The following is a 13,113-nucleotide window of genomic DNA, read 5'->3' on the forward strand; positions in this document are numbered from 1 at the left end:
ATTGTGCAAGAGAACTCAAAGGGATCCAAAACGTGTTCTAAGAGGGATATAATCTGAAGGCGATGCGCTCAATGTTGAAGATGCTGCTGCTTTGGTATGCGCGCTGTTCAAGCTTTTGGTGACGGGAAGTCAACGGCTGGGGGACGCTGCACGCTGGTTGACCGGGTAACGCCGAGGACCCCCCCTGCAAGGCCTCGAAATTCTGGGCAACCTACTATAGACCTGCTAAACCTTAAAACTTTCAACCACTTCATTGCCTGACCCCTCTAAAGAACCAACAACACCACCACTACCAAAGCCGCAATGGATCGCATGGCAATACGGCAAATAGTCCGCCCACGAGGCTCTCTGAGGCCACCATCCACGACCCGATTCATCCTGCCCAACAAGCGCACCCTCTCCACGGTCCCGCGCATCGCCGAAGTCTCCTTCTGGAAGTCCCTCGTGCCGAAACCTCTCCGACGCGAGAACCGCCATCCATCGAGCCCCAATGCGCCCAAGAAATCCTGGCTCTCCAAGGAATGGAATCCAGCGACATTCTTCATCGTCATATTTCTGCTGATTGGCTCCATGTCGATCCAGATGATCTCCCTGCGGAAGAACTTTGATGCGTTCGTGCGTCGTTCCGATGTGCGCATTGGCCTGTTGAGGGAGGTTGTGGAACGGATCCAGAATGGTGAGGATGTGGATGTCGAGAAGATACTGGGCACGGGCGACCCAGAGACAGAGGCTGCGTGGGAGGAAGTGCTGGAGGAAATTGAGAAAGATGGCGCCCTGAAGAAGGAGAAGAAACAAGACAAGGGCAAGGCGAACGAGGCATCATCACCCGCCATCACGAAGGCCGTGGCCGTTCCCAAGTCCGTAATGGACGCAGCGCCTACGAGAGAAACGCCTGTTGCACAAGAGCCATCGAAGGGGCGCACGGCATATTTTTTCTGAAAATATTGGTCGCTACGCCTTTTGTTCTATCTGTGCAAGATTGGAGGGCGAGGAGTCATCATGACAGAAAGTCTTTGAACACACCACTTCCCTGATCTTCAAGACGTGCCGCCTCGTCTGCGATGTGAGGCTCAGGAGATGATCGCCGCAACGAATTGACCAGCTCTGGGAGCAGGTGCTCTGTGGACATATCTATCCTCACTCCCTCGGCCCCGCCCTGCCCGGCATGTAGGTCGGCCACGAAGGCCTCCTCCCCTCTCACACCGCCCATGTTCACGATGGCTATGGACACCCCTCGATCCTTGGCTCGTTTGACCAGCCTCCATGCCGAGTATGTCGCGAGGGAGGTTGCCAGAATGAGCATCCTGCCGGCTTCATCGACCGCTTGTTCCGCCGCCACCTTGACCTGGGCAGGGATGCTCTCACCAAACATGATGACAGCAGGTTTCAGGATGCCGCCGGTACTCGTCGACTTCCACGCTCCATCCAGGTCAACCTCGACCTTCTGCTGCGACCCATCTGGCGCTGGCGGGGGGGCTGTCAGACAGCTCTGACAGGCCGGATATCTGAACGTTGTGTATGGGGCATCTGGCAGATCGACATCACCATCGGGATTCGTCCTGATCCCCTTTGCCGTCCTCTCCTCAGGGTTCTCGGTGTCCAGCGCACCCGATGCGATCACCTCTTGCAGGAATGAAGCCCAGGCAGGATTGAGCCGTGCGAGCTCCTCCTGGAAGAGATCGCGTGGAAACTCGCGACGGCAGGAGGTACACACCAGGTTCCGCAGATAGCCATGTAGCTCAAGCGTAGGAATTTCAGGGTGTGCTATTGGGTGAAACGAGTCGACGTTTTGCGTGATGACCCTCTTCACCTTGCCGTATCGTGCCAGGTCCCGCACCGCATAGTGACCCGCATTGGGCCGCGCCTTGTGGAGCGTGGTCCATCCCAGGAATGACCGTGCCCAGTAACGCTTCCTGGCCTCGTGAGAGGAGAGAAATTCGTGATAGTAGATGGGTCTGTAGGTCTTATTGAGACGGTACGTGCCGTTATCGCCTCTGTAGTCAGCCAGGCCCGACGCGACTGATAGCCCGGCGCCAGAGAGGACGAGCGTAGAGTCGGACAGGCCTTTCCTGACGGGGATCGGCGAGGTGAGGAACTCGTGAAGTGCGCTGACGGCACCGGACAGTGTGCCCGCTGAGGCAGGAAGAACTGTCGGCGGTGAAAACTTTTCTGTATACGGGATACGGAGGAGAGCTTTCTTCATCATGAGTGGTGGCCTTTTCTGGTCCAGAACCAGAGCTGCAACCCTGTCAAGCTTATATGACGGGGTACGCAAGCCTCCACGTACGCGAGGCTGGCCAAGTGTGCTTGCTGGTTGGTCCAGGAGGAGCCACGGGAGGGGGGTCTTGGCGGTTGCTGCTGTTGCTGTGCTGTGCTATGCTATGCTATGCAATGCAAGGCAATGCAATGCAAGAGGAAATGAGAGACGGCGATTCAGGGTTGTGTTGGGCGCCGGGAGTGTGGTGGGAGTACACCGGGTTCGGAAGTCTGGAAGTCTCACGATGGTGGTGGTGCTGGAATTGGCAAGTGGTTGTCGTCATCATTAGCCATGCTGCGACTCATTGCCTAAGTGACAATTAGCTACAGCAAGCCCCTGTCCGGACCATCAAGCCTTCCCCCATTTCCCGACGCCCCACTGCTAATTGTGGCTTTTTATCTGATAGCACATACTACGTACCACTATACACTTCGTAGCACTATGTATCTACTATGGTACAGCAAGTAAAGTAGTACTACTAATACAGTGAATACTACATACTATATGTATACTAATCTATTGAAGCTCAGTGGTAGCTGCCCCCCCCTGTTGATGGGCTGAAAGAGGTGACATAGAGTTCAGGAGGGTTCTCTTGGCATGTGACATGTTTGCAAAAGTACAGTCTGCACTGTGTCGATTTGTGTATCTGTCTTCTATAAGTTTTTTCTTTTCTTTCCTTTTCAGCAGCATAACATAAAAGAAATGCTTCTAAATAACCTTAAGTAGATATGTTTGGAAGGTTCGAAAGAGATATCGAGGAATTACTCGGTACCATGTTGGCATACATAGATAGTACATTCATTCATTCAGTGTACAGGCAGCATAGTAAACCCTGCTGACAAACAAGAGAAAGAAAAAGAGAGAATTAAAGGAACCCTTCCAGGGGCAGCAGGGTAGGCTATGCATTAGCTCTTCCCCAGCTCAACGGCGGCCTGTAATGCTTGGCATGATGCAACAAGCAGTAAACTTTTTTTTAGCAGGCCATAGTTTTCACACCTCAATTTCACTATGCATTTGTGTTTAGGCTGGGATTTACCAGTCCTTCCACTCTAATTTCTTGACTCACCAAAGTACCTCCAAGCCTGCTCCAAGCTTGTTCCTGCACTTGCATTACCCACAGCACAACACCTCGCCCTGCATTGTGCCTACACACCCACCTTCCCGTCGTTTCGGTTCATCCTTTCCTCTTTCTCCCGCTCACTCCCTTGTACCCTGGTCTGGTCTGGTCTTTTTAAATTTCCATTGTCTTGTTCTGTTCTCGTTCTAGTCTGTACAGTACCATTCCCTTGTCGAGGTCTCAATTGATGCCTCCTATCAGCCCCTCCTTCTCCTCCACCTCCTCGTCCCTGAGGAGGTCGTGCATCCCCTCTGCCCCGACCGCCCACAACCTGTCACAGTGCAACAACAACAGCAGCAGCAGCAGCAGGTATGTAGGCGCACAACTCAGATTCAGGCTCAGGCTCAGGCACAGCCCGGCCCCTCCTTTGGCACCACCAACCTGTGCCTCCATCACCTCGACCTGGCCCTGGGCATCCTTCCGAAACACCGTAAGGACACCTAATCCTCATCGGCTGTTGCAACCTCACCTACCTCAGACACGCGTCTACCAGACCTCCGCCCCCCTGTCTGGCCCTCCCTCCTCCTCCTCCTCCACCTCCACTCCTTTGTCGACTGGCACCTCTTCAAGTACAAGACCGTCGCCAATCTCCCAGCCATTATTCCTCCTACCCTCCTCATCTACACACCAACATAGCCCCCACAGACGACTGCGACCCAATTGGCTGTCTGCAGTCATGGCTACTGCCACCCAGACCCGTACCCATGGTGGCCATCACCATCACCATCATCCCAACGACAATGTCTACCTCACCTCTCAGAACAAGAATGATGCCGGTGTGCGCATCACCCGCATTGGCCTGTACTCCAACCTGGGCATGGCTGTGGCCAAGTTCATTGGCGGCTACATCTTCAATTCCCAGTCCATGATTGCCGACGCCTGGCACTCCCTGACCGATCTCGCCTCCGATGTCCTGACCCTTGCGACCGTTTCCTTCAGCCTGCGACCACCCACCGATAGATATCCGTCGGGGTTCGGCAAGGTCGAGAGTCTGGGCTCGCTGGGCGTCTCGGGCATGTTGCTTGCTGGCGGCATCTTTATGGGCATGAGCAGTCTGGAGTCGCTCTATGCGCACTTCATGATGGATCCTGCCGCCGCCCACGAGCTGCTTCACCACGGCCACGGGCATGCGCACGGTGCGCTATCGATGGGGCCTAGCATTCATGCTGCTTGGCTGGCCGCCGGCACGGTGCTGATCAAGGAATGGCTCTACCATGCGAGTAAGTCTGGACACTTTGGGGAAACTAGAAACCTGAAAAAGAAAAAGAAAAAAAAGAAAGAAAAAAAACAATTCCCGAGGTACCCGTGACAGAAAAGAGAGAAGAGAGCTGCTGTAGGCTAACGAATGACCCCCTAATCTACAGCTATGAAGGTTGCCAAGGAGCGCAAGTCACAGGTCCTCGCCTCGAATGCTATCCACCACCGCGTCGACAGCTGGACCGGCATCGTCACCATGCTGATCATCGTGGGCGCCAACGTCCTCAAGGATGCCACCTGGCTCGATCCCGTCGGTGGTCTCCTCATCTCCTTCCTGGTCATCAAAGGTGGCTGGGGCAATACCCTCTCCTCGCTCTACGAGCTGGCGGATCGCACCATCGACGACGAGGTTAAAAAGTCCGTTCGGCGACAGGCGCAGAAGAGCATCGAGAACATCAGCCAGGGTCACGAGGTGGAGCTGCGCGACGTGTCGGGTATTAAGTCGGGCCAGAACTATCTGATCGATGTCGAGCTTGCTGTTCCCGGCGGCTGGACTGTCGAGGACGTGCGCGAGGTCGAGAGCGCCATCCGCACCCAGATCGGAGCCAAGGTCCGTGGTGTACGCAAGGTCCGCGTCCGGTTTGTGCCCAAGGAGGCAGCGGCTCAGGGTGCCAAGTTTGACGAGTTCATTCCCGGCAGCGTGAGCCCTCAGTCTAGCCCCGAGCCGGAGGAAGAGGAACACAGCAATGGGAATGGCATCCATCACAACAAGCACGACTGAGTTCACACAAGCCTGCCTGCCTCACAGAAACAAGATACCCCCCCTGTTCTGGATTTAATGAATCATGGCAAGAGAGAGAGAAAGAAAGAAAGAGAGAGAGAGAGAGAGAGAGAGAGAGAGAGAGAGAGAGAGAGAAGAGAGAGCGCGCAATGTTGGCTGAAAGGTTTTTTCGAACTGTATTGTACAAATTGGTGGAAACGGAAGGCGTAAATACGCACTGCAGGACTGAAACTACATTGGGCGGCGTTTGGGAGACGGAAAGGGGTGGCAGTCTTGACTATCTGCTCATAGACCTTATGCAGACCTTTTGACGATCGTGAAGAGAGGCCCACTTCGATTTGTTATGGTGTTTTCCTTTTCCTTCCCCCCCCCCTGTAACTTCCAGTCTTTATCTCGTCAGAAGGTATACCGCGATTGCGGCCAAGGACAGCAAACTATCTGTCCATTTTGATCATGATGATCACGCGAGAACTCACCTTGGCTGTCACGGGTTGTGTCGGCACATTGGCGACGATAAGACAGAAGTCGCAGTCTCGTACGAGAATACAGTACGAGAAATAGAAGAAGGATTGCGTTGTCCAACATTGCATGTTCAGGTACCAACCTGTTGTGATTGGTGCGGTAGTTTTGATCAAAACCATCCAGGGGGTTACGTGCATTTTAGCCGGGAGCCGCGCGACCACGACGAGGCTGATTGTCGACCTCTGTTTCTTTTTTTCCCGCAGCCAGCGCAGGGACGATAAATAAAGTGGTGCCCCGCGATTGTCGTGGACAGAAGGGAGAGAGTCAAGCTGCCCCACGTCTGACGTCCCCTGGAAATTGGACCCCGGGACCCTTCTGACATCACTCACTGGCAGCATTCCAGAATCGAGACATTTTCATCTTTTTTGTTCTTTTTATTATTTCCCAGCCTTCACAGAGGTAAAACTTGATAAGATTCAAAAACACTACACATTATACATACAAATTATTGCAAGAAGGAAAAATCAGAAAAATGAGTGACGGCCCGCTATATCTGGGTTTCGACCTGTCGACCCAGCAGCTCAAAGGTTAGTCACTCAGTTGTCCGCGTTCCTTCTTCTTCTCGTCATCCCTCCCACCATCATTCCATAATGAATTTTCTTTTTCTTTTTCTTTTCTTGCTCCTAGGCTGTCAGCCAGACTTTGACCATACTGACTGCCTCCCTCCCACCACTCCTTCAACTTAGCCATCGTGATTCAGTCCGACCTGCACGTCCTGTCCGAGGCCAAGGTCGACTTCGACGCAGACTTTGGCGCCCAGTATGGCCTGACCAAGGGCGTCCTCGTCAACGACGCTGAGGGGGAGGTGTTCGCGCCGGTGGCCATGTGGCTCGAGGCCGTTGACCTCGTGCTGTCGCGCCTGCAAGAGAAGAAGGCGCCGCTGCACCGCGTGAGGGGCATCAGTGGTGCATGCCAGCAGCACGGGAGCGTGTTCTGGGGGCATGAGGCGGAGGCCTTGCTGGCAGGTTTGAAGGGTGATGATGAGAAGAAGGGGCTCAAAGAGCAGCTGGAGAAGGCGTTTAGTCATCCCTATGGTCCTAACTGGCAGGATCATTCAACGCAGAGCCAGTGTGATGAGTTTGATGCTGCGCTGGGGAGCAATAAGAGGCTGGCTGAGGTCACAGGGAGTGCGGCGCACCATGTGAGTGCCCCTCTCCCTCATCTTCTTAACAACTAACTGCATCATGGCCACTTGACGACAGCAATTGCTAACAAATGTGCGTGCGTGCGTGTGTCCACAGAGATTCACCGGCCCTCAGATCCTCCGGCTGCGCAAGAAGCTCCCCAAGATGTACGCCGCCACCTCCCGCATCTCCCTCGTCTCCTCCTGGCTCGCTTCTGTCCTGCTGGGCTCCATTGCGCCCCTCGACATCAGCGACGTCACGGGCATGAACCTCTGGGACATCCCGTTCAACACCTGGAACGAGGACCTCCTCGAGCTCACGGCGGGCTCGCGCGACGACGTCCCCGCCCTGCGCGCCAAGCTCGGCGAGGTCCGGCAAGACGGCGGCGGCAGCATGGGCGCCATCTCCCCATACTATGTCCAGCGCTACGGCTTCTCGCCCGCGTGCCAGGTGGCCCCCTTTACGGGCGACAACCCAGGCACCATCCTGGCGTTACCATTGCGCCCGCTCGACGCCATCGTCAGCCTGGGCACGAGCAGCACGTTCCTCATGATCACGCCCACCTACAAGCCCGACCCGGCGTACCACTTCATGAACCACCCGTGCACCCAGGGCCAGTACATGTTTATGCTGTGCTATAAGAACGGCGGCCTGGCGCGCGAGAAAGTCAGGGACGCGCTGCCGCCGCCCGTTGCCAAGGAGGACAAGGATAGGTGGGCCAACTTCAACAGGGCGGTGCTCAACACGCCGCCGCTGGACGTGCGGGACGCGGCCAAAGATAAAGCAAAGCTGGGGTTGTATTTTTACCTGCCCGAGATCGTGCCCAACATCAAGGCCGGGACATGGCGGTACGAATGCAACCCCGCGGATGGCACGGGTCTGCAGGAGTCCAGCACGAAGTGGACAGCAGAAGAGGACGCCCGCATCATCGTCGAGTCTCAGGCCCTCTCGATGCGCCTGCGCTCGCAGAGCCTGGTGCACCCGCACGAGCAAAAGGGCGAGGGCGAGGGCGCGACGACGACGGGGACAACAACAACACAGCTGCTCCCCGCCCAGCCGCGGCGCATCTACCTCGTCGGCGGCGGCAGCCTCAACCCTGCCATCGCGCGCGTCATGGGCGACGTGCTGGGGTCTGCCGAGGGCGTGTACAAGCTCGACGTGGGCGGGAACGCCTGCGCGCTGGGCGGGGCCTACAAGGCGCTCTGGGCGATGGAGCGCGACGTGGACAAGGGCGAGACGTTTGATGAGCTGATTGGGAAGCGGTGGAAGGAGGAGGGGGCTATCGAGAGGGTTGATGATGGGTACAAGAAGGGGACATTTGAGAGGTATGGGGATGTGCTGGGTGCCTTTGGAGAGATGGAGGAGAGGATCTTGAAGGTGGCGCATAACTGAACAGAGCGAGAAATTGAGACGTTCATTTAAACAGAAAGCAGTTCTGGATTTTGAGGCAGTCGGGAGAGAAGGAAAGTATATAGTCATGCTAGAATACTTGAAAGGAGTTTGTTATAGACTTTCCCCCCCTCCTTCTTCTGTCTCTTTTGATTCACTGTATTCCACACCCTCTTCTTGTCTCACAATCAACTGTCGCTTTCCTACAGGACCGAGTATCTTGGTGTAGCATCCGTGGTATATTTTCTCTCGACTTGAGCATGCAACCTGCTTCAGTACTTGCTGCAGCCTTTACAAGCCCAAAATACTCACTGCTATATACACCATGAAGAGAAAGAAGAAGGTAGAAAGAGGGAGAAGAAGAAGAAAGATCAAACAAGATTGTGCAGCTGTGGGAGTAATGCTAGTTGATAGCCCAGGCAGAGAGTTAATGAAGAATGTATCTAACCTGACAGGTACGCGCTTGTAGATCTCCCCTATACTACGTCACCACACCCATGGAGATCCCTCTCTTCTGTCTCTCTCCTTCCTCCTCCCTCGGACCCCTGCTTTTCTTTCCTTCTTTTCACATGCCATTAATTTCCCAATTCATCACTCTGTTTTTCTCCTCCATTGACTCACTCGTGATCCTTAACTCTCTAAGGCTCACATCAAACAAATCTGATGTAAGGGTTTCAATTCCAATAGCAAGGCAGACAGACACCTCAGAGCAGCTATTTTTTCTTCTTTGCCTTATCTTTCTTGTTCTCTTCACCCAACTGGGGCTGTGAGGAAGGGGAGGGGCAAACATGATTCTCGGCCCAGTTTCCTACCTCGACTGCCTGGTCTTCGTCATCTTCCTAGCACCACAGCTCCTCCTTGACGTCGGCATTCTGCAGACCCTGAGGGTCATACTAGAAGTACTGCCATTCCTAGGTACTACCAAACCCCCAACCCCCCTCTTCAACCCAAAATACACGAGAAAGGAGAGAAACAGGAATAAAAGCTAACGCGCCTATCATCTCACAACAGTCATCCAACTACCCATCACCTTTATTATAGGACACTACCTACTCCCCACCCCACAGCAGCCTGCTTTTGTGCGCCAGGCTTCTGCCTTTGAGGATTTTGTCGTGAGGTGTGTGAGGTATGCATTTGCCAACATCAACCCCAAGGTCGGACGGGTGTTTTTCGGGAAGAAGGTTGCGCTGCCTTGGTTGCGCTGGCGGTTATTGCGCCATGGGTACCTGAGGTCGCCGGTGCACTGGCGAGAGTATCAAGATGTGAGTGATGTTAGCAGCATGAAGTTTATTTCCCTGCTTCATGCTTCTCTACCTGCTAATTTTCACAAATATAAATATATGTATATACATATGCATATATTGAGTCGGAACTGTCTACCTGTATAGCAAGCTGACCAGCCTCTCTGCTCTTCAGAGAAAGATCAAGGGCATCTGGGCTGTTGCCGACCCGGCCAAAAAGGCCGATATTGTCCTCTACTACGCCCACGGTAAAGAAAAGATACAAAATGGAGCCCTCTTCTCCAGTCCTCACCCGTGCCTTCTTTCAATTTACTAAAGTTCTTCTTTTTTTCTTCTCTAGGTGGCGGCTTCAGCATGGGCTCTGCTTACTTCTACCTCGAGTTTCTTCTGAGCTGGCTCAGCCTCATGAGGGACTCTGGGTACAGAAACCCTGCCGTTTTTGGGATCGACTATACCCTCGTGCCGGATTCGTGTTTCCCGACGCAGCTGGACGAGATCGTCACAGGATACGAACATGTCCTCAGCTTTGCCGGCGATCCATCTCGGGTCTGTGTTGCGGGCGACTCGGCCGGAGGGACGTTGATACTCAGCCTGTTATTGCATCTCGCGAACCCAAAGCTGGTCGAAAAGGGGAGGCCGCTGCCTGGAGCCTCCAGGCATCTCGAGAAGCCCGGTATGGCCGCGCTCATCTCGCCGTGGCCGACGCTTCACTCTCCTCTCTATCAAAACAACAGCAGTGACTTCCTTGATGCAGACGCGTTGCAGCTGTACGCATCCCAGTACGCAGGTGGTCCCGAGTTAATCGCTGACCCGTTGGCGTCGCCCGGCAACTGCAAGGATGTGAGATGGTGGAAGGACGCGAGCCCCTCGAGAGGCACCTTGATCGTGTACGGAAAGGAAGAGGTGTTCGCCCCAGAGATAGAGAAGCTGGTCCAGGTACTGCAGAAGGCTGGTACAGATGTGTCGGTCCAGGCGCAAGAAGCCGGTATTCACGCCTGGCCTGTGGCCTCGCTGTTCCTGGGCGACTCGACAGAGCAGAGGCTGAAAGGTCTGAGGAGCATTGTCGGTGAGATGAAGAGGCTCATCAGGCCCGGGAGTCCATAGACAGACTTCTGTGGATTGCAGCAGCAGGCAGCTGTCATGTCAGATTAGATCAAGTAATTTTTTTATTCCGTCATTCGGCGAAGCAGAACCACAAGGGAACCAGAGTGGTGTGCTCGGCTTCTTCGTGGCTGCTGTGAACCGCCTCTGGAAAGTTGATTGCTCTTCTTGTATCATCATTCATGACGGTCATACTCTCTGAAGTCTTTGTGTATGCGTGCGTGCGTGTGTGTGGGTATGTATGTATGTGACACTGGATGGGAAATGGTAGGTACTGGCTTGGTAGGCTCTGCTCGAGTCAGAGCGTGCCCTCAGTTTTGTCTGCCTGCCTTGTTTCTGCCAACAAAGTTGGAATGCGCCCGATGTGGCATCGCGTACTGAATGAAAGTAGGGTCAAAGTTCAACACAGAAACTTGTTCTGGAAGACTGTTGATGTGCTGTAATTCCGTGTACTGCCTACGTGAGCTACGCGTTCTGCCTTGGCATCGCCCTTGCAAACAAACCTCAAGGCATGGCGTAAATCGCTCACCTTCACCATGAGCCATCATGAGGAAGTAGCGTACGATGGTGCGAGGGAATGCTAGAAAGACCAGAGGAGCCAACTGACGGCAGCAGATGGTAGGGGCTGCGCAAAGGATACTGTATTGGCTACCACAAGCCGTAGTGAGACCGGAAGCGGATGGACGGTCGCGACACTTGTCCACGAAATCCACGTGTGCTTCTGCTCATGATTTAGTATTTTCATCGCGGCCTCTCGCGACGAGTCCTGGTCCTTTGAGGTGTGTGCATCGTGGGGAGGGACAGTGCAGCCATAGAGAGAGAGACAAAGCCTTGTCGTCAGAAAAATAATCGAGCAGCGAGAATTTGATGCAGATCTCTAGAAAAACGGCCGGTCCAAAGCAGGGACGATGAGGGAAGGGGACCTTTGCCCGATGAGGGTAAGCGCGCCACCAAAGGCACCCTTACCTGTAGACAGGCACGGCCTGGTTTTGGAGGCCCTGCGATGGTCAGCCTGGTCCGTAACGTGCATATAAGGACGGGGTGTCCCACGGGACAGGAGCTTGCGTACCGTGCACATGCAAACCCCCCCCCCCCTTCACAGGAGGGCTCCAGTGTTCAGCCGCCGCAAGCCCAGCGCACCAACCAGCCTACCAGCCTACCAGCCAAACCATCAACCAGCTTGAAGACCTTAAGCCTACTTTCTCAGAGGAGTCCATCCCTACCCACACCATTCCCGCACCGCCGCACGTTCTTCTCAAAGATCTCATTTGGTCATTTCGACCCTAATCCTTTTCGATTACCGAGATCTTGGAGTCCTTGTCAGACCCCTGAGGAAGAGCACCACATCATCAAATATCGAGACATAAACAAGCTTCAATCGACCATAGCAAAAGCACAGGGTGAAGGGTGAGAGGAAAAGAGGGAGAAAAGAGAGAAACAAATTGTTTCGTTCGACATACTTCCATTAGTCGATGCACTCTCTCCTTTTCTCTGCCTCCTGACTCTTTCCTTCTATCCCTTTTCTCTCTCAGGCCACAGACACTTGAAGCTGCAGCTCTAAGTAAGACTGTCTTGACCCGAGGATCACAGCAAGTGAGCCAACTACACCACCTTTTGCTGTCCAGACTTTCAGCCGTGTCTCGCGTGCGAAAAGTCTGCCCTAGTTTTGGCAACACTTGATCTGAGGCGACTTTGGTCAAGCAAAGAGAGAGAGAGGGTTCAGAAACCGTTGCCAGCGGCTGCCACTGGCATTGACCAAAGAAAGACGGTCCATCAATACTCTCCTGCTCTTCTGTGTGCGTCTTGGTGTGAACGGTGGTTTTTCCTTTGATTGCCATTCAAGGACACACTGTTGCTGGAAAAGTCTTGTCTCTTTTCTTCATCTCTTTTTTTGTGGTGGAAGAAGAGAAGAAGGAGGAACACACAGTTTCTGAAAGGATTCAAGATTTATTAGGACCCCCAGCGCTGCATTAGCCCCGCGTCGGCGGGGTGTGTATTGCTGCAGGCTGCCCCTCCTCTTCACAGGCGATCTCCCTACCAGTGGTTGCACTGCCGCCTGCAGTCAATTTTTTTTATTGGGGGCGGCATCTTTTCCCCAGCAAGTGTGTGCGCTTCCCGGCTGGATTCCTTGGGACTTTCGTCGCAGCCCAGACACCGCCAGGAATTCCTGTACGTGCCCCCACAAAAAAAAGTATAAGGCCCATTGTGCCCTGTTTATTTTAAGGTATTCAAAAAGCTGGGACCGGAACAAAAGCAAGCATGTCTGAAGACGATTACCGGCCTAAATCCCCCAACCTCAACTTCTTTGGTGACCAGGATCAGCCTCAGCAGCAGCAGCAGCAACAACAACCTCTTCACTTTCACCCTGACCCTTCACCGCAATC

At 54.0% G+C, this 13,113-nt stretch overlaps 5 protein-coding genes across 5 annotated transcripts; 4 read left to right on the forward strand and 1 right to left on the reverse strand.

Moving 5' to 3' along the window:
• Nucleotides 1-312: 312 nt before the first annotated feature.
• M406DRAFT_245702 (uncharacterized protein) lies at nucleotides 313-939 on the forward strand (the record flags this gene model as incomplete). Its single annotated transcript, XM_040916348.1, has 1 exon — nucleotides 313-939. The coding sequence occupies one exon, from the start codon at nucleotides 313-315 to the stop codon at nucleotides 937-939; it is 627 nt and encodes a 208-aa protein (XP_040781179.1).
• A 58-nt stretch (nucleotides 940-997) lies between these two features.
• M406DRAFT_33757 (uncharacterized protein) lies at nucleotides 998-2,203 on the reverse strand (the record flags this gene model as incomplete). Its single annotated transcript, XM_040921268.1, has 1 exon — nucleotides 998-2,203. One exon carries the CDS (start codon nucleotides 2,201-2,203, stop codon nucleotides 998-1,000), a length of 1,206 nt encoding a protein of 401 aa, XP_040781180.1.
• Nucleotides 2,204-4,050: 1,847 nt separating this feature from the next.
• M406DRAFT_335934 (uncharacterized protein) lies at nucleotides 4,051-5,352 on the forward strand (the record flags this gene model as incomplete). Its single annotated transcript, XM_040921084.1, has 2 exons — nucleotides 4,051-4,594; nucleotides 4,739-5,352. The coding sequence occupies 2 exons, from the start codon at nucleotides 4,051-4,053 to the stop codon at nucleotides 5,350-5,352; spliced, it is 1,158 nt and encodes a 385-aa protein (XP_040781181.1).
• A 994-nt stretch (nucleotides 5,353-6,346) lies between these two features.
• On the forward strand, nucleotides 6,347-8,390 carry M406DRAFT_325674 (actin-like ATPase domain-containing protein; the record flags this gene model as incomplete). Its single annotated transcript, XM_040920012.1, has 3 exons — nucleotides 6,347-6,401; nucleotides 6,561-7,015; nucleotides 7,077-8,390. 3 exons carry the CDS (start codon nucleotides 6,347-6,349, stop codon nucleotides 8,388-8,390), a joined length of 1,824 nt encoding a protein of 607 aa, XP_040781182.1.
• A 785-nt stretch (nucleotides 8,391-9,175) lies between these two features.
• Nucleotides 9,176-10,732, forward strand: M406DRAFT_246348 (alpha/beta-hydrolase; the record flags this gene model as incomplete). Its single annotated transcript, XM_040916404.1, has 4 exons — nucleotides 9,176-9,302; nucleotides 9,399-9,649; nucleotides 9,804-9,876; nucleotides 9,969-10,732. 4 exons carry the CDS (start codon nucleotides 9,176-9,178, stop codon nucleotides 10,730-10,732), a joined length of 1,215 nt encoding a protein of 404 aa, XP_040781183.1.
• Nucleotides 10,733-13,113: the final 2,381 nt, after the last annotated feature.

Source organism: Cryphonectria parasitica (assembly GCF_011745365.1).
Source record: "Cryphonectria parasitica EP155 unplaced genomic scaffold M406scaffold_1, whole genome shotgun sequence".
Taxonomy (NCBI): Eukaryota; Fungi; Ascomycota; class Sordariomycetes; order Diaporthales; family Cryphonectriaceae; genus Cryphonectria; species Cryphonectria parasitica.